The 20,759-nt window shown below is 41.4% G+C and overlaps 1 protein-coding gene across 4 annotated transcripts in view; it reads right to left on the bottom strand.

The window, feature by feature from the left end:
* FAM120C (family with sequence similarity 120C) overlaps positions 1–13,716 on the bottom strand; it is a 139,773-nt gene extending 126,057 nt beyond the window's left edge. For 3 of the 4 annotated variants that reach the window (XM_054695706.1, XM_037512349.2, XM_037512351.1), the window contains exon 1: positions 12,961–13,716. In XM_054695706.1, the coding sequence (XP_054551681.1) occupies positions 12,961–13,656 (696 nt within the window). In that variant the 5' untranslated portion in view covers positions 13,657–13,716. The remainder of the gene's footprint in view (positions 1–12,960) is intronic. The other variant, XM_037512350.2, reaches the window with a different exon arrangement.
* Positions 13,717–20,759: the final 7,043 nt, after the last annotated feature.

The raw sequence follows: 20,759 nt of genomic DNA, 5'->3' as shown, positions 1-20,759 counted from the left end.
GGGGAGCAGAGCAGGCAGAAGGACTGAAGTACACCGCTGAGGGGAGCAGCGGGCGGCAGGAGAGGTCTGTGCGCCATGTGGGACCCTCCTCTGGTGGCCAGGGAGCAGCCGGGATTGAACCGGCACTGCAGAGGCTGCAGGCAGCTTTGCAACCCAGCACTCAACCGCTGCGCCACCGGGGAGGCCCTCCGTCTACAATGTTAACTACACCAAAACAGTGTCTGATTGAGGTAGAGCCTTTGATCTACCTTATTCACCAATTTCTGACTCCAAAGCAAGAAGCAATCAGAAATGAAAAGGATTGCCTTATAAGAAAATTCAATGGGAGGAACAGACGTATAAGTCTGCTTTATCAACAGAAATAGGAATTATATTTCAACTGCATAGTCTATGCATCTTTTTATCTTACTTCTGAGAATTACCGACCAAAACTACCCTAAAGTTTTGATGCAAATTTTCATCACTATATACCGTGAAGTTCAACAACCATTAAGAAACTAAATTCATAATTACAAAACTAAACATTTTATAATTAAAAGAAGAGCAGCAACTGATAACCATAGCCACTCAAGGTAACATTGATAAAGTGGCCTTCCCTCTCACCTATAGGAATTTCAATTATCTTCACACACATGCATAGTCTTTGTCAAACACTGCAGTCAAGAAGGAGGTAGAATACTGATTCAGTGTTCAGTAAAAGCTATTAAAGTGCTAAATTTAATTTGTGAATACCCTATTTTAGTACCCTTCATTACTCTTAAGCTGCTAAGAGGCATCCCATTGCTATAGGTGAAGATACCTATAATATTTAATAACCAAAGGATAAACTTAGATTTTTTAATCTTTTGTGTTACATCTGGGGGCTGGAGACTCTACTTACAGAATAACTTTTGTGATCAGTGGTTACAGCAGGAACTTTGGTATCCAAAGAACCTATGCTCAAATTCAAGTTATGGGTTAAGTCACTTAATTTCTTCATCTATAAGATGGAGATTTTGCTAATTCCTGATTGTAAAATTTAGAAAATATTTATAAGAAATATCTGACACACAAGCTCTGAAAAATAAATCATAACTGGCTTATTCTGCAGATGTGAATGAAGTCTATGGTACATACTACTGCCTGCAGGTCCTCAGAAATCATTTGATACAAGTATATCCCAAACTTTCAAGATTAAAGTCAGAAGGCCTGATGAAAGAGATCGTTAAGAAATAAAGAAGGGCATCCCCGGTTGGCGCAGTGGTTGAGCACTGGGCTGCGAAGCTGCCCACAGCCTCTGCAGCGCTGGTTCAATCCCTGGCCCCCGGCAAGGGTCCCACATGGCACACAGACCTTTCCTGCCACGCCTGCTGCTCCCCTCAGCAGTGTCCTCCGTCTGTCTGCCTGTTCTGCTACCCGCTCTGGCTCTGGTGAATTCTCTCACCCTCCCGCGCTTCTGACTATACCCAGTGCTTGTATAAATAAATAAAATATTTTAAAAAAAGAAATAAAGAAAGAGTCCAAGGAAGCTTTCGAGTTAACTCTCAGAAAGGAAGGTGGGAATTGCAGAAAAGACAATGGCAAAAAATTGCTACAAGTCCTTGAGCCAGGGGCTGCAAATGCTTACAGGAGTAGGGGAGCTAACATAAATGAATGAAGGGAACACCAAGCTCAGAAAATCAATAAAACTATGCTTTGGGTGTTAACAATATAAATATGCAAGATATTGGAATTTACATTTTAAACTCAAAATTAAAAAATAGACTAGAAAATTTTGATGATTACATTTTTGTGCATCTGATTTATTCTTTTTATATTTAGGGTAACCCTCCTAAGATATCTGTTAGAATTCTAGTGTTTCAGTGACATCATGCTTCATTTTCGGTACCTAGCGCAGTAATTCAGTATCACCATTGTAGCTCTTCCTTCACACCATGAACATGGAAAAAGGCTAACGAACAATATTAGCTCGTTGTCATAAGACAGGTCAGAGAACCTTTTCTGGAATTCAGTAGACAACTCTACAATTTGGACAATGTAATTAAGACCATCACTTTCATTTATGGAAACCAAGTTCAGCAAAGGAAAGTCAGTTTATCTCCTGCCAAATGAGTTTCCCAAAGGAATAATTTTGCTAGGAACAAATACAACCATATATTTGTGAAGGAATCCCTAAACCACCTTACTTCTACTCAAAATGTCCAGAAGTTTAATGTCAACCAAACAGGTAAAATAATTATTTCAATCTTTGCTGGTGCACTTAATGCCCTTTGGATGCCAAATGCGTAATTTTTTTTTCTCCAGTAGCTTTAAGTACCATGCCTAAACCAAGCCAATAAATCTTTAAATAACTGGACAGATTTCTATTAACTTGCATCTAATAATTCAAGAAGCTAAGTATTCAATAGCATTTGGTGCAAACCACAATGTTAATCACTAGTTTCTAACATGATTCACCTTGAACAATTTTGTACAACTGAATTCTGAGGTGAGATATAATGAACAGTTTTAAGTCCTCATAAAGTGTTTCTGCTTCAAATTGAAGTTTCCTAAGTCCAACACTATTACAGACACATCATCTTTAGTTATGTTCACTAATTTTGACCAATCTATAATAAAAATTTTCAAGATTTTTCTCAACACAAAATAATTCAGGTATTTCTAATAAGCCTGTCACAAGCTCCAAGTCCAAAAGAGTTAAGAGTGCATCAAAATTCTAAATAAATGAATTATAATGAGGTACCATGGTTCTCAATCTTGAGTGTATCAGAGTTAAGTTGGAGGACTGTTAAAACAGATTGACAAGCACCATCTCATTTCTGATTCTGTAGGTCTAGTCTAGGACCTGAGAATCTGTCTTTCTAACAAGTTCCCAGGGACCAATATTACTGGCTAGGCACATGGCTGAGTGTCTAAGTTATATGGGTAGTGTTTATTTCTACTGTAACCAGGGACAATCTAAAACTTTACAAGTAACTTATCTTCTGGACTCAATTTGTCCTCAAAATGTTCAGTCACCAATCTTGAATCCCCTAAGTTACAATACTTGCTACCTCCGCAAATGCTTATTTATGATACAATGTCTGTGCCACTCAACACTTTTTCTTAAACCATTACCAACAAAAGGCTTTCAAACCCTGGCATTTTTTTTCATTTAATGCAAAATTTCATCTCATAGCATTATCATTTATTCTATCTGTATTCAAAAATGCAGCCTACTGAAATTATAAGTCCCTTTTCAAGTTCATTTTGTGTCAGCATTCATCATTTTTATATACTGGTTATATTTTTTACAATGGTTTATTTTATAATGGTATCTTAAATTGTAATATTTCAACAGACACATTTTATTTAGATATAGAGGAATATTCATCACTGCCATAAAGAAATAAGCTTTCTCAGATTTCCCATTAAATATGTGACCTTTATGTATAATCTTCTTTTTCACTTTTCTTAAATGCAGGTATAAGTAATATTTCACATTCATCAAAATTATTATTAAAAAGGGCCTCCCCGGTGGCGCAGCGGGTTGAGCGAAGCGCTATGAAGCTGTCCGCAGCCTCTGCAGCACAATTCGATTCCCGGACAGCCAGGGAGATTCCCACACGGCACGACAGACCTCTCCTGTCTCGCCTGCTGCTCCCCTCAGCCGTGCTTTCGGTCTGTCTGCCTCTTCTGCTCCCCACTATGTCTCTGGTGAATCCTCTCACCCTCCCATGCCTCTAGCCTGTACCCCAGCTATTGTATAAATAAAAAATTAATCTTTAGGGCCTGCCCGGTGGCACAGCAAGTTGAGCACAGTGCTGGGAAGCTGTCCACAGCCTCTGCAGCATGGGTTCGTTTCCTGGCCAGCCAGGGAGATTCCCACATGGCATGGCAGACCTTTCCTGTCATGCCCACTGCTTCCTTCAGCAGTATATTTCAATTGTCTGCCTGTTTTGCTCCCTGCTTTGTCTCTGGTGAATCCTCTCACCCTCCCGCACCTCTAGGCCTATACCCCAGCTCTTGTATAAAAATAAATAAATCTTTAATAAATAAATAAATCTTTTAAAAATTATTATTAAAAAGTACAAAAATAACCACCAATGGTGTTTTAGTTATCTATTTCTGTGCAACAAACTAACCCCAAAACATAGTGACTTAAAAAAAAAATCTCAAAGTATCTGTGGGTGTGGCTTAACTGGGTCCTCTGGCTCAGGGTCTCTCACAGGCTGCAATCAAGGTGTCAGCTGGGGTTGCAGTCATCTCAAGGCTGGACTGGGGAAGGATCCATTTCCAAGCTCACTCATGTGGCTGTTGGCAGGATTCAGTTCCTTGCAGCATGTTGGACTGAGGCCCTCAGTTCCTCACTGGCTGTTGGTCGGAGGGTGCCCTCAGTTTCCTTGCCGTGTGGGTCTCTCCATAGGGCAGCTCACAAGATGGCAGCTTGCTTCATCAAAGTGATCAAGCAAGAAAAGCCAGAGAAAGACAGAGAAAGAGTGCAAACAAGGTGCAAGTTGCAGTTTTTATGACCTAATCTTGGAACTGACATATCTTTTGTGGTAGTCTTTTCATTAAAAGCAGTTCCCTAGGTCTAGCCCACACCCAGGAGTGGAGGGAGAGAATATACAAAAGTGTGAATACCAAAAGTTGGGAATCATAAATAGCCATTATAGAAGATGTCTATCATGAAATGCAAGTGGCACCTGGTCACTGTGTCAGGAAGACACCATGAAGTGGTACAATAAATGAAGACCACATGGCTCACCAAAAGGGACAACTAGTGTTGCCAGAGGATCTGATATTTCAAGAGTGGTTGGAATGTCAAACTTCTGGGTGACTTTTCACAACTTAAATTTTTTCACAGGAAATTTCCATTTGTTAAAAAACGAAATGTATTGATACAATGCAAGTTAAATTAGAGGGAAATGAAAAATTGTCAAAGTAGATGATGACAATATTCAGTCATAATTATTTTATTTCAGATTCTAATAAACACTACAGATCAATAAAAAGCAATGATGTTCTTTCAAAAAGTGTGGTCTTATGGATTGCCAGTTTGCCATAATGTTCATAATTTCCTACATGGGACAGATGTAAGGGCAAAGGGTTTGGTGTCTGGTATGCAAATCTTGGCCCTGCCACTTCTGTTGACTATGTCCTTGGGGTTATGACAAAGTCCCAGAGGAATGATCCTCAGGGCTCAAACTAAGTATTTTCTTATTTGTCTCTTCCTACTAACCTATGAGCTCCTGAGTAGCCCCCTCACTTCAACACTCCTTTATCTCACTTTTCAGCTTCATTTTTCTCCCACAGCACTTACTAGATCACCTAAAATACTATGTAGTCTTTTTATCTTGTTTATTATCTGTCTGTCCCAATAGAATATAAACTTCATGAGGTTAGATTAGAAATCTGTGTTTCATTCACTGCTGAATATTCACAATCTTGAACTGTGCCTGGTGCACAGTAGGAGCCCAATAAATGTTTGCTGAATTGATTTCATTGTTCATAGTACTCAGCACAGGGTCTGGTATTGAGTAGGTGTTAAAAAAAAAAAAAAACATTCATTGCATTGAAAAGCATTCATGTCCTGATAAGAAAATTGGGGGTGAAATGAGGCCAGAGAAAGGTAAGCAGACCACGAAGGACCCTCCATGCCATGCCATGCCATGCCATGCTAAACTTCAAGTATGAGAGTGGGATAATCAATGTCCAATCTACTTGGCACATAAGATATTCAAGTCAAAACAACAGTAGCAGCCATTTAAATAGCCTTTACTATGAGCCATATGATGTTCTAAGAACTTTATTCTCATTAAATTATGTAATGCTCACAAGTCAGGAATGTAGGTATTATTACTATCGTCATCTTCCAAATGAGGAAACTGAGGCACAAAGAGGTTAATTCACCCAGATTTATACAACTGGTACCGGAATAAGGATTTAAACCCGGGGCCTTCCCGGTGGCACAGCGAGTTGAGCACAGCGCTGTGAAGCTGTCTGCAACCTCTGCAGTGCAGGTTCAATTCCTGGCTGGCCAGGGAGATACCCACATGGTGTGGCAGACCTCTGCTGTCTCGCCCGCTGCTCCCCTCAGCAGTGTTTTTGGTCATCTGCCTGTTCTGCTCCCCACTCTGTCTCTGGCAAATTCTCTCACCCTCCTGCGCCTCTGGCCTGTACCCCAGTTCTTGCATAAATAAATCTTTAAAAAAATAAAAAAATAAACCCAGTTCCAAGTTTCCTGCTCTTAGCCATTATACTACACAAACTAAACATAAGAAAATGTGTTCTAGGGAACAGTCTTAAAATGCAACTGTTTTGAGATATGTTAAAGAAGGATTTTGGTCTGAAATATATTTAGGTCCATATCTTGACACAACCACTTTCTAGCAGTGCAACATGAGCCAGTGACTATTGCTGAACTTGTTTTTATTCTAGTTGTTAAAAATGGAGATTAATACATACCCTGAAGATAATGTGAATTTAAAGACATAATGAAACTATGTAAGGTATCCAACCCCTGTGGTAGCTGCTACTACTTACCACTATGGGGGAACTTATTCCATTATTGCACTGCTAAGTAGTTACAAATTTACTTAACAGAGTTTGACAATTCCATTTGGAATCTAAGTTGACTTACATGGAATTAACATGACATGGAATTAAATTATAAAATACTGGTTCTAAATTTTTCGTTATCTGACCATTATAGCCCTCTATAAGACGCAACCTATGAAGCTGTCCGCAGCCACTGTAGCACGAGTTCAATCGACCACCAGGGTGCAGCAGACCTCTCCTGTCTTGCCTGCTGCTCCCCTCAGCCCCGTATTTCAGTCAATCCACCTGTTCTGCTCCCCACTCCCTCTCTGCTGAATCCTCTCACACACACACACACCTCTGGCCTGTACCCCAGGTCTTGTATGCGTAAATAAATCTTTTTTTAAAAAAAGAGAATGATAACATGATATGAAAATACCATGAGAGAGGAAGAAATATGAGAGGTAAGAAAAAAGCATGCTGGTAGAGAAGCATAAGGGAAGGCAGACTGGGAAAGATTTCACAGTGACAACTTTTGAGCAAGAATAAGTAAGAATTTGCTATGCAAGTCAATTTGCTGTCCAATATGAGAAAAACACCATGTGAAAGGACAGTTATACCTAGGATACTAAAAATGTTTAGAACAGTTAAGACTTTTCAATGGTTGGAACAGATGTGAGCAGAGGCAAGCACCAAGTAAGGTTGAAGAGAATTTGGGATCAGATTGTAAAAGACACTGTTTGCCATGCCAAGAAGTCTGGACTTGGAAAGGTAGGCAAAGAGTAGCCAGTGGGTGTCTTTGGACACATGACAAAATCAGCTTTGGTTTTCAGGATGATATCTCTGGCAGCAATGTGGAAGAGACTAATAAAGAAGGTAGTTAAGAAAAAAGTTGAGGTCACTTTCATGATTCAGATATGAACGATGCTGACCTGAACTAAGGCAGCAGGGAGTGGAAGTCGCTGGATTGAGAAACTTTTGAGGTAGAACTGACAGGATTTACGAGCAAGGTTAATATGAGGAGAGTGAAGAAGTAAGGGCTCCATGGTTTCTGGCTTGGCTACCATCCATAGAAAAAGAGAATATGGGTGTAGGACATTTAGGGAAAACTAATGAGTTCCATCATGGATATTTTTTAGACTATAAGACACTGAACAGTAGAGCTGAGAGGTGTCAAATTCTCCTAAGAGAGGTTGCGGGTAGAGTTACAGTAATCATCAAAATAGTTAATATTTAAAGCTATAATAATGGATAAGATTGCCTAGAAAATGAATGTAGAAGACTATAGCTGAGAAATGAGGGCTTTATAAGGAGAATCAGAAGTAAGCAAGATTATGGAATCCAAGGAAAGAATGGGTTGATAGTGTCAACTAATCTCAAAGAGGACCAAGAAAAGGTAACTGGAAATGGATTTGTCAGTGTCAGAATGGTGACATCAGATATAAAGTGGCAACAGGGCAGGGAATGGGAATAATAGTCTTCCTTTTCAAAAATAATGGATAAAAGGGAAGATAAGGGATATGGATACTGGCTTAAGGGAATTCCAAAGTAAAGGGGAAATTTTTTAAAGATTTGTGTATGCTGTAAATGAAAGAAACCAGAGACTGAAAATGCAGAAAAAAATGCTACTTTTGAATTCTTGTAACATCACTATATGACTCACTCACTTGGTGCTTAGCTCACACAGTTCCCTTATACTGGCAGTATTGGAAACTAAATGCTCAATAAATCAATTTATTATTTCTCTTAAAGTATCTATGCATGTCATCACGAGCCAATAAAGCTGTACATTCTTACACAAGAACATGCAAAAGAGAAACAGTGGTGGAATTGTGGAAAGAGATTTTGAGCCGTACAGACTCAGAAAAAGGATTTTTATCCACCACTTACTAGTGTGGTATTCAGAGAAAAATCATTTTACCTCTTTGCATCTTAGCTATTCAACTGTCAAATGGGGAAGAACACCATGCATCTTGTAAGTTATGAGGATTAAAATACTTAAAAATTCCTTTATATACAACTTGGTGCTCAAGAAGTAGTACTCATCCTTATCTTATCATCCTTCTAGAGCACCTAGAAAAGCCACTGACTTTTCAGGATAGATATGTATACAATTAAGGATTAATTTAATAATCAGGAGGCATAGCAGCCATTGCTATAATGTATTCGAGAAAACCAAAGCACAAATGCCATCAGTCCTTTGGTCAGCGTTCTCAAACTTTGGCCAATGTGATTTCAGCCACATGCAAGTACTGCAACTTAGTTTTCTTTAAATCACCTCACTTTTCTCTATTGTCCCGCTCTAAAGAATTATACTGTGAAGTGGTGGATCTGTGGTGTGGGAGGGTAAGAGAATTCACCAGAGACAAAGTGAGGAGCAGAACAGGCAGAAGACCGAAAACACTACTGAGGGGAGCAGGGGGCAAGACAGGAGAGGTCTGCAACGCCATGTGGGAATCCCCTAGCCGGCGGGAATCGAACCCATGCTGCAGAGGCTGCGGACAACTTCACAGTGTTGTGCTCACCCCGCTGTGCCACCAGGGAGGCCCCCAAACCACGTTTTAAAATTGCTTTCCGTTTGCTCTACTTCTGAGACGCTTAGGAAGATAACAGGCTAACAATTTGTGAGTTTTTTTTTTTTTAAGATTTCTTTATTTATTCATACAAGAGCTGGGGCACAGGCCAGAGATGTGGGGGGTGAGAGAATTCACCAGAGACAGAGTGGGGAACAGAACAGGTAGACTGACCAAAATACACTGCTGAGGCGAGCAGCGGGCAAGACAGGAGAGGTCTGCAGCGCCATATGGGTTGCTCCCCGGATGGGGATCAAACTCGTGCTGCAGTGGCTGCAGATTGCTTCATAGGTTGCATCTTAACCCCTTGTGCCACCAGGGAGGCCCCAATTTGTGAGTTTTTAATTTTTTTTCTACTGCTGATTAGTACATACAAAGGTTTGTAGAACATACAAATAAAATCAACCAAATAACAACATTCATCTCAGTAATATACACTCAATCTTTTCATGGGAAGTTCTAAATTGTTTAAAGCTCAACAAACAATCCAGCTATTTATCTTTTATTTAATCCCTCCACTTCTATTTTCTCTATCACAAATGAACATAAAACTGGAAATAAAGGCCCGTGCTGTGGCCTAATCTGAAGAACAAAACCAAGGAGAGAAGCAATAAAGTCATGGGCTTTGTTCTAAAGGTATAGCTTTTCAGTCAAAAGAAATGGTTGGTATAGATCATCCAAGTGAAAAACTGCTATCTTTAAGATCTTAGAACACACCTCTGAAAAGGCAAACTACAATCGGTTATTAAAATACTTTTCAAGTGTATGTTTTATATAATCCAGAAAATTATCTGTTATTCCAACAATAACCACTGACCAGAACCAAGAGAGAACTTCACTCCACTGGTAACCTCTATAGATACATGCACCTACAAATAGCAATTTCGGAGTCTTAAATCCACTATATTAAGAACCACCCTATAGTCTTTAAAAGTCAATCTTAGGGTAAGTGATCTATTCATTTATGGAAAAAAATGTGTCCTGTAACCTAAAATATACAAGACATTACGGAGAATAGGTAAAGGTTGAAAAGTTTGTTATAATTAAGCATAGGGACTAAGATTTTTATATTCTCCAAATGGTGGTTCTAAGGAATGAAGAGAACTGCTGGAATTTTCCCCCTCTTCCCAACATTTCATTATGAAAAACTTCAAACATATGGCAAAGTTGAAATATTATTACAGTGAACACCTGAACAGCCCACCACCAAAATTCTACCTTCTTTATTACACTTCCTTATTACATATCAATCCATCTTATTTTTTGATGAACTGTTTTTTTTAAAATGAGGCTATGTAGGCAATATTAGGGTGGGTTGCTTTCAAAAACTCTCTTGGGGTACAGGAACAAAAAGAAAATCTGGAAATCGCAAACCCATACTCAGTGTTCAGTTACCCTACCAACCTTTAATCAAAATCTATTCAGAGTTCACAGCAGGCCATTAGAGGTCTTCACATCCTTGCCCATTATTTGAACAATCCTTCCCAGCCCTTTTCAAAGTTAAGCACCAATCTGTGAAGCCTCCCCCTCACACAGAACTACCAATGCCCATTATAGGAACTCTTTATTCGTGGTTTTCAATTAGCACACAGTATCTTTGTTTACACTCTGTCTGAAAACCTGACTTCCTTGAGAGCAGGTATCTTCTTATTTATCTCTGAAACCTCAGCAACCTGCATAGTACCTAGTCTATAGAAGCACTCAACAAATGAGTAACATAAATGACCCAACCTGTTTTACCCACAAGCCTGGAAAGCTTAAATTGAGGGAATGATCTAATCACATTGGCACTTTGAAGAGATTCAGTCTTTCTTTGGTGAGGATGCAGAAAAGAAACACTTACTCGTTGCTGGTAGGAATGTAAAATGATACAGCCATTTTGAAAGAATCTTGTGGTGTTTCCAAAGCTAAACACAATCTTACCATGTGATCAAGCAGTTGAGACTCCTAGGCATGCACCTGATATTATTTATTTTTACTAATTCAAAATTGTTTTGTTCCATTGGCACTTTAGAAAATATTAAACTCTATACTATACCATAAATTTAGGTTCAAATATTCAGAACACTGGTGTTAGATTCATTTAGACCACCCTTGTTAAGAGTATGAGCTTTGGAGCCAAGCTGCCGGTGCATGAATCCCAGTTCTGCCCTTTATTTCTGGGTGATTTTTAAAACTCCTGTGCCTTGGTTTCCTCATTTGGAAAACAGGAAAAAAAGCTTCACCAATATTTTGAGAATCAAATGTGACTTTTTTTTCTTAAGGACATAGATTAGCATCTGACACATAGTAAATGTCTATCATTGATTGGTAGACTGTTTCCACCAACTAGGTTAATAACAATGAGGAAATACTCCTTGAAGCTTGGGTGGGATCAGCGAAAACAAAATACAAAGAATGGCTGTGAAAAATCTACTGAATAATGTTCAGCCAGGGAACATGAAAATAAATGAGTGTCCTACTTTGTATGTTTAAGATAACTGACAACTAGATTTATCTATTCTTAAAAACAGCTAAAATCTACCCAGTCTAAGCACAGATTTGATTTGCTGGACACAAGGATTCTAGTAAGAAACTCTATGATCACTGCAAGCTTCTCTATGCTGGTCTTTCAGTCTCTCTGTTGATTTGTTTCCTTATTATTAATCCACCCAGCACCATTTTATTAGTCTATGATTTCCACAATTCCCTGTTCTGTCTTCTAACTGAAAACATCTCAAAGAGCCTTGGTTGGAGAGTGGGTTTGAGGTTTCATCCTACCCAACCCTGTAGTTTTCTTTTTATTCTTCCTGCTCACCTCCTGTACTTTTCAAACCTTGCTATTCTTTCCACGTAGGAACTTGAAACCTAAGAGTATGGGAAAGCCACCGAGTAATAGCAGTGGTGCCAGGCACTGGGGATGCTGCCAAACTGTTCCCAAGGCCCCATATTGCAGTGACCCAACTACATGCAGAGATTGGATTTAACTGCCCATGGGGCCTTACACACTGATATTCCTTTTTGCTTCTGCTCATTTTCTTTCTTCCACTTAACGCAGTCTCCTCCCAAACCTGTAGCCCATTCAAAACCAAGCTAATAAAAGACCAGGTGAGGGCCAAAGTCCTGAGGGAAACCTCTCCTGATCATTTTAGCCCATAGATCTCGCCAACCACCCTCAACCCCACATGGAAAACAGGTACTGAACTTACAATATGTACCACAAAGCAAAATCACATACACATTTATACCATTAAATAAAAGTTTCATGTTTGTATTCAATATATTTTACATGGGCAGGAACTATGTCTCAATGCCTTTAAAGTTCCTTACTCTCAGATGGTTAATACTTGTTGAAGAGTGACTGAATCAGTGGGATGTCTGTTTAGGCTAAGGCAGGAGGAGAGAGAAACATGATGAAATGAAAAAAAAAAAAACATGAATAGACAGATGGGTAAAAAAAGCAGCACTGGGTCAAAATGGGCGGAGAAGTTGTGGGTGTTCAATTAATATATGTCACTTGCTGAAAGGCTGGAAAGAGAGAAGAGAGATGCCGAATGTAAAAATTTAGAAAAAGGCATTTCAGCCTGAGGCAGTAGACACGTGGAAAAACGGGGGTACAAAAGAAATTCTGCTAAAACCTAGAGATAGGCCAAGTGGGCAACTGATGGTAAAGGGAGTTACTGGGATGAGATGGTAGAGATGTGGTTATGTAGGTGAGCTAACTGGTTGGGGGTGGGATGAAAGGAAGGGTAGATGGATAACTATGGTTGAGGGTAGTTAGTTAAGTGGGTTAGCTGGGCCGGCGGTGAGAAAGGTAGATGAGAGGGAGGTAACTGGATAATTGGTTAGGTGTTTAGCTGGGAAGGAATAGGTGTGCGATGTATTATTTAAGATCCGGCCCCTCCCTCACCTTGACCCGGAAGCGGATGAGTGCTAGCCTCACGCAGTGGCTCAGGCAGGCCGGTGGCAGGAACCAGGCCCGTGGAGGAGGGGTGCCCTTGTTGCCCACGTGTCCCACGATCAGTTGCGCTGTCTGCCGCTCGGCCTGGCACCGACGGCCCCATTCCGCCAGCCGGTCCTTACCCAGGCCACCGGGGAACATGACCACCAATTCCAGGCCGTCGCCGCCGGGATAGGCACAAGCCTGGCACAGCGCTGACAAGTAGCCCAGCATAGCGTTCCACTGGCCGCCACACACCCAATCCGTCTGGTAGCCGCCATAAAGCCGCGGCAGGGCCGAGCCCGCGTCCACCAGCACCCGGGCCCCGGGCAGAGGAGTGGGGGGCAGCGGGAGCGGCGGCGGGTGCAGCCCGGAGCGCGCCTGGCTGTGGTGGTAGAAGTGGTGCGCGGGATGATGGTGCCGAGTCGGTCCCGCGCCCCCTGAGTAGGCACCCAAGGCAGCAGGCGGGAGCGGCGTCTGCACAGGCGCAGAGCCCCTGATGGCGCGTGGAGTTCCGGGTGCTAGGGCAGCTGTAGGTGGCAGTTGGCGATGCTGGTGCTGCTGCTGCTGGCGCGACACTGTGCGCGCGAGTTTGAGGAGGTCCACGGGCACCACGGCCCCGGGGCACCGCTTTTCCAGGAACTCTTGGAAGCCCTGGACGCCCATGCTTCGTCCGTGGACAGACGAGACAGCGGCTGCGCTAGCAGGATAGGCGGCGATCTGGGCGCGAAGTTGGGGGCGGGCGCGTGCGCACTCTGCGGAAGGACTGGGGTGGGGGGAGGTGGAGGGGCGGGGAAAAGATTCCCGAGGGGAGGGTGGGGTAAGTGAATGAGGGCGGGGTGTAGTGGACACGAGCCCAGATTGGATTTGGGTGGAAAGGGGTGAGGCCGGCCCAACAGCAGGTTAAAAGCGATGGTGGGCTCCAGTTATGTCTCTCTCTTTCGCTCTTTTTTTTTCTCTCCGGCTGCTCTTCACCACTTCAAAGGGGGTAGGAGGATGAGCCTCTTCCATCCACCTCTGGGAGCCATGTTGCCTCGTCTTCGCTACCGTAAGCGCTTTCTAGCTGGTGGAGTGGGAGAGGGGAAAGGCGGGGCAGAGCGGAGTGGAAGGGCATCCTGGGAGTTGTGGTCTTATGGCTTCGCGCAACACCCCGGTAATCCCTTGAGGCCACAAGGTCACAAGTGGCGGGGCCTGATGATATTTGTTTAGCATTTGCACCCCAACTGCTGGCATCCACTCAGTTGCTTCAAACTATTTACCACCTTTCCCAGGAAAAGGAGTGGGGAGGGGGAGTGATGCATCATGGGAAAGAAAAGCAGTAGAGTGGATTCATTGAATTTCAACTAAAGTATGCTAAAATTTCCCAGAAGGGGGAATTTCTTCAGAAGAAAAAGTAATATGCATAGCCTTTAATGAACAAGAAAATGTTACAGGGCTGGGAGAGGGGCACCCAGAACCCTCACCCCTTGCAACTCTAAATAGGATCTGCCATCTGCTGCATCAAGATAAAACATAATGACCATCAATGGAAGGGAACTTTAATACAATTAGTCTGTAATACAAAAAAAAAAAAGACAAGGAATACAGTCTCCAATCCAAGCACCCAAACTCACCCAACCCCTTGTGGGAAAATTTCCAGCCAAACAGGGTTGGCCCACAGCAAGTCCCAAAATCCTGCCACAAGTCTAAAGCACCTTACGGCAGGGACCCATAGAAAAGGATTAGAAACAATCAGGCAAGTCTGGGAGAAAAAGTAAAATTAAAATCAAGATCAACACTGCCATTGTTAACCTCCCCACAGATCTCTCACCCACATCTGTTTCAACCAGTCAAGGATCAAGAAGCAAGTGCAGCTTGTTCATGTGTCTCTCTGCTCCATGTGCCTTCTCTAGGTCTCCTTTTTGCTCTCCATCCTTCTTCCTCCCTTCTCCAGTCTCCTCTCCAGGTTCTTCTCCTTCCAGCTCTGCTCCACCCTCCCTTGGGTGGGACATGGAACCTGGTACCTCCCCTTTTCTTGGGGATCACCCTATTACAAAATGACATATATGAGATGTAAATATAATAACCAAAATTTCTGCAGTAATCCACTTACTTTTACTGATTGTGATTCTTTGTAGAAGAGTTGCTGGCCTCAGTTAATGACTGGTGAAACTTAAAGTATTTATTTGCCCAAGGCAATGCAGAGACAAAGTGAAATTGAATATGCTTTGTCCTCAGGATCCCTTTGGACAAGGAGATAAGCACCAACACAAATTAAACTAGATTAAAGTTATACCTTTCTGGTACTGAGCTACAATGTGCTAGTGTTAGGACCTTTGTTTCCAAACCTCAGTGCAAATAAATCTGTCAGGTAGCTCTTGCAAAATAACCATAAGAGCTCCAATTCCAGATGTACAGAATCATAATCTTTTGAAATAAAAATCTATTTTCAGAATCTCCTTATTTGATTTTGACGTAGCACCAGTCTGCTGGCTTTTAGGACCCACTCTTTCAACAAAAGGGCAGAAAACAAAACATGTTCTATTCTGTAACTTGAACGGTAACCAGACTGGGCTTGGGACTTAATGGAAGGCGGTAGATACTGTCAGTTTTAACACAAAGTGCTGAACCCAAGACTAGTCAAGATGAATAAAGTCTGAGAACAGTCTATGCAAACACTGAAAACACTTCCAGCTACATAAGAGAGTAGTGGAGACAAACAAATCAGATTGGGAAGAAATAAGTAGATGGTAAAGAAGAGTACAAAGGAAACTCTTTTGAAAGCCACCAGTGACAGAAGAGAGCAGTGACTTGAAGAGATGAGTGGTGGAAGGAATAGAAGCTTTCTAGTGTAATGGACAGCTGTTGGATTATCTGCTCAACCCTCCATTTCTGGGAATTAACCCTTTCCCTACTACCCGGAGTTACAGAAAAAAACTATCATGTTCCCTATAACCATAGCGGATTGAGTCAGAGATGGACAACTGATCCAAAATGGATCAATCAGAATCTCATTCCCTAAAAATCTGGTCAGATTTCCCCAAGTGTAAAACTTGGAAGCTGTCAGCAGTCAATTTTCCCACCAAAGGAACAGAAGTAAAAGATGCTGGTCTGCAGAAAGAGAAGAAAACTTTGAATTCTAAGCAGAGATGAGAGATGGGGAGTCTTCATTGTGTTTTAATCCCAGGTTCTAGATCATTACTGAGGCATTCTTGCCCTCAGTTTCTCTGAGACAACCCCATATAATGACTATTACCATTTTTAAGATAGAGTTGTGTTAGAAACTTTTTATGACCAAAAAAAAAAATGTTAATTCAATAACTGGTACTAGAAATCCAGTGTGGCAAATTATAGAACCTAAAATATGAAACTAGTAGAGATTGGAGATCTTCATATAAGTTAATGGGATGTTGGCATTCTGTGTTATTTAACAGTGAAGTAGTTGCTTATTGCTCTTGGGATTCAAAACAGAGCTGCCCTTCTACCTGTGTCAAGAGATATGTGATTGTTAAGGGGCAAATATTCGTGGGCTTTGCTGACTTCTAGCAGTAGAACTCTCAGTCTCATTTCAAATGTTTCAGTGATTAGGAAAGTAGCATGTAGGTAATCAGACTAATGTTTTCTGTTTAAGCCTCTGTAGTACTTCTTCTTCTTCAACTCTCCCAAATGTGATGTCTCCCTCTGTAAATGAATGCAGTTGCATGCAAGGAAGAGTGGTAACATTCCCAGAGCAGACCAGATATGAGAGGCTTCACAGCCTTGAACTTATCCTGGTATTTCCTATCCAAACTCTGACCTGGAAACTCTGAGCCGAAGGCCAGGGAGAAAGAGCCATATCTTTAGGTAGAGTGCTAAGAAATAGAAGCTGCAATAGGGTGAGCTCAGCTATTCCCTTTAAAAGAGCTGAAGAGGGCCTCCCCGGTGGCGCAGCGGTTGAGCGCTGGGTTGCGAAGCTGCCCGCGGCCTCTGCGGCGCCGGTTCGATCCCCGGCTGCTCCCCGGCCACCGGAGGAGGATCCCACATGGTGCGCAGACCTCTCCTGCGGCCCGCTGCTCCCCTCAGCAGTGTACTTCAGCCCTTCTGCCTGCTCTGCTCCCCGCTCTGGCTCTGGTGAATTCTCTCACCCTCCCGCGCTTCTGACTGTACCCAGTGCATGTATAAACAAAACAAATAAATATAATAAATAAATAAATAAAAACATGCCTCTATAAAAAAAAAAAATAAAAAAAAAATAAAAGAGCTGAAGATTCAAAGCATAACTTGACGAGATTCTTGGCACTTATTAACGTTCTGAGTACCCTCAAATGAAATCAACAGGCAGTCAAATAATATTTTGAGGATTCTGTATCACTGAAAAGTTTTATCTGGGAAATAGGGAACATGAGCCAAAGCAGTGATTCTCAAAGTATGGACCACTATATCAGAATCACCAAGAACTGTTAGAAATATAAATTCTTGACTTCACCCCAGGCCTCTAGAATTAGAAACTCTGGTGGTAGGGTCAGTAATCTGTGGCTTCAGTAGTATTACAGATAAACAAAGCCCGGCATTAAAGTGATGATAACAGATTTTATTCAGTTATTGCTAATAGGGGAATGAGCAGAGATCCGTTCCCATTTGTGCGGAAGTGATTGGGCATTTTAAAGGGAGAATGAAGGAGATGAGCAAGTAAGGGCTCAGTAGAGTCAGAGAAGTGAAAAATTATAAAGGGTTGGTCAATGTAAATGCAATTAGGTCAACTATGTCTGCTAGCTGGCAGTTAAAGAAGTTAGGATTCTATCCTCCTAGAGATTGGGAGACTGAGGACTTATCCTTCTTGTTGATTACATGTCAAAGGACTGGTCCTTAAAAGACACACTCTGGAATTATAGGAGATACACAGACATCTCAAAGAGACAGGGGAAGAATTCACAATTAAGCCCTTTCTAGTAAATGCTCTAAGAAAGGGAGGTCAGAGATCCATTGTCAAGTGTTAACTAGAACAAATTAATTTGACAAACTTGAGCTTTTCTAGTGGGAAACGAGGTCTTCCAAGGGACACAAACTTAGGCTGCTCAAGTTTGGTCAAGTCTGTTAGTGCATGTGTTTAAATGTAATGTTTGTGTAGGGTTTTTGCAGGTCTTACTAGCCCTCCAGGTGATTATAATGCACTCTTTAAATTTGAGACTCACTGCTCTTCTTGAGCATGCCATAGGTCCAAGTACAGACTGGTTGAGAAAGAAGGCCATCAATAAATTGACTCCCATAAATTTTTATATGCTTGTAATTTATTTCCTTTATTTCTATCCAGGGAGAAATGATGCATAGTCAGACCTTGTAACTGATAATAGGTGCCACTATCCTTTCTTAAAAGGGAATTTTGGGGCCTCCCTGGTGGCACAGAGGGTTGAGCGCTGTGCTTTGAAGCTGTCTGCAGCCTCAACAGTGCGGGTTTGTTTCCCCGCTGGCCACGGAGAAACCCACATGGCGCAGCAGACCTCTCCTGCCTTGCCCGCTGCTCCCCTCAGCAGTGTCTTCGGTCCATCTGCTTGTTCTGCTCCCCACTCTCTCTGGTGAATTCTCTCACCCTCCCGTGCATCTGACCTGTACCCCTGTTCTTTTATAAATAAATAAATCTTTAAAATGGAATTTTGATTGTGGTTAATCTAATTATTCCTCTGCTGTTGCATATTAGATCTATTGGTGGCAGTTAAGTTTACTAAAAGTTGCAAGATCAACAGCAGCCACATTTAGATTGTCACTGAACTTGATGAGGAAGGGGCATATCCGTGCCATTTTTTTGTTTTTTTTTGACTTTTGGATGCTTATGACTTGCAAGTGTCCCCTATGGGGCAGTCAAAAGGAGGTCTATAGTTAATTATCTATTGTTTTGTCTTCCCAGTACCCCTTTTCTACCACCTTTTCTATCTTATCCTTATTGTTGTAGCAGAAGCCATCCTAAATGTATGTACCTTCCCAGAGAATTTGGCATTGAACTGGAAGCCATGAAAAATCCTGGCTGCATTGAAGCAACTGATTTATTTGTTCCTAAGGCCCATCTGCTTTATACCTGGGTTTTATGAGTCACCATCATCATTTTAATGAATCTTTTAAGCTTGTTCAAGTTGGGTTTCTATTACATACACACAAGAGTTTTATCATGTAGTACAGGAAAAACTTTATGCTGGACAAAAGCCATAAAGAGGATAGAAATAATAGAGGCCAAAATCCTAAAAACAGAAGAGGATAGATGTCACAAAATAGTGGTTAAAAGTGTGCTTTGTAACCAAGATCTGGGTTCCAATATCAGTTCAACTCCTCATTACCTATATAACTTTAACAAGTTATTTAACCTCGCAAGTCCTTATTGTATCTATGAAATAAGATAATAATTTATTCAACAGATTTATCTGGTACCTAACTACACACCCAGAACAAAGTCAGAAACAGGGAGAAAACAGTTTTCAAGATAATCAAGGAGATTACAAGGGAGATGGTAAAGATACTTACCTCAGAAGCCTGTAAAGACTGAATAACATAGAAAACTCCTTAGTGTAATAACTGGCATAGCAAGCACCTGACATTAATTCTTATGAATGAATTGGAAAGTTCCCATTGAACTCAGTCTTCTGACATCTTCTACCTAAGTAGTAAATGGCTGTTCAGTTTCTACAAGAGGCTTACACTTAGATTTCTCTATTGCCCAAATCCTTGAGGCCTGTTGGAGAGGCTGTAACCTCATATGGTAATAGGAAACAATTCATTAGGTCTAATGAGGCTGTATATTGCATGTGTTTCTTGAACAAGCAACTTCTAAGAGCAGAGAAATTATTTGATTAGTTAGGAAATCAATGTGGTTCTTACCCCTGTTGTACACACAAACACACACACACCCCATACACATAACATGTAGACATTAATATATATAATATATTATCTCCCTTAGAGCCAACTTCTTTGAAGCTTCTGTAGCATAAAAGCTAAATGGGAGAAGAAAAAATACATATGCTGAAGCTCAAAAGAGGCAGAGGTTCAAATAAACCTATAGCTTGTACATTGGTGGAAGTCACAAGGACAGAACTAAGGAAAGATGAGGACAGGGATGCTCATACAAATTGTTGGACTGCATGCTACTGTCTGGAACTTGTCTCTGGAACACATTACTTGCCACCTGATTGCTGCAACCACCTCAAAAGAGACCCTTGCTCATACCAAAATAGTCCCTTTTGGTTCTTTGCCCTGGACCTGTGACATTCTGAACTAGTTCTTTTCTCAGTTGTGGCTGGAAGTAACAAATGTACAGTAGATCATCCCTTCTTCTCTCTTAGCTGAAGAAAATATATATGATGCTAATTATCACCTGGGGAACTTTTAAAACAATACTGATTCTAGAGATGGGACCCAGACACTAATTTCTTATTTATTTTAAATTGTGGTAAAATACATACAACATAAAATTTACCATCTTAACCACTTTTAAGTGTATACACTTACTTGACTCACTAGTGCCTTTTATATTAACACTGTTGTACAATAGAGACACTAATTTTTTATTTTTATTTATCTATTTTTTAAAGATTTATTTATTTGTTTATTTATGCAAGCACTGGGCACAGTCACAAGCACGGGAGGGTGAGAGAATTCCCCAGAGCCAGAGCGGGGAGCAGAACAGGCAGAAGGACTGAAGCACACTGCTAAGGGGAGCAGCCGGCACAGCAGGAGAGGTCCATACGCCATGTGGGACCCTTGCAGGTGGCCAGGGATCGAACCGGCGCTGCAGAGGCTGCGGGCAGCCTTGCAGCCCAGTGCTC

Source organism: Talpa occidentalis, unplaced genomic scaffold (genome assembly GCF_014898055.3).
Source record: "Talpa occidentalis isolate TD23 unplaced genomic scaffold, MPIMG_talOcc4v2.1 talOcc4.15, whole genome shotgun sequence".
Classification (NCBI taxonomy): domain Eukaryota; kingdom Metazoa; phylum Chordata; class Mammalia; order Eulipotyphla; family Talpidae; genus Talpa; species Talpa occidentalis.
Note: the sequence above shows the minus strand (reverse complement) of the source record. Positions and strands in the feature narration are given on the sequence as shown.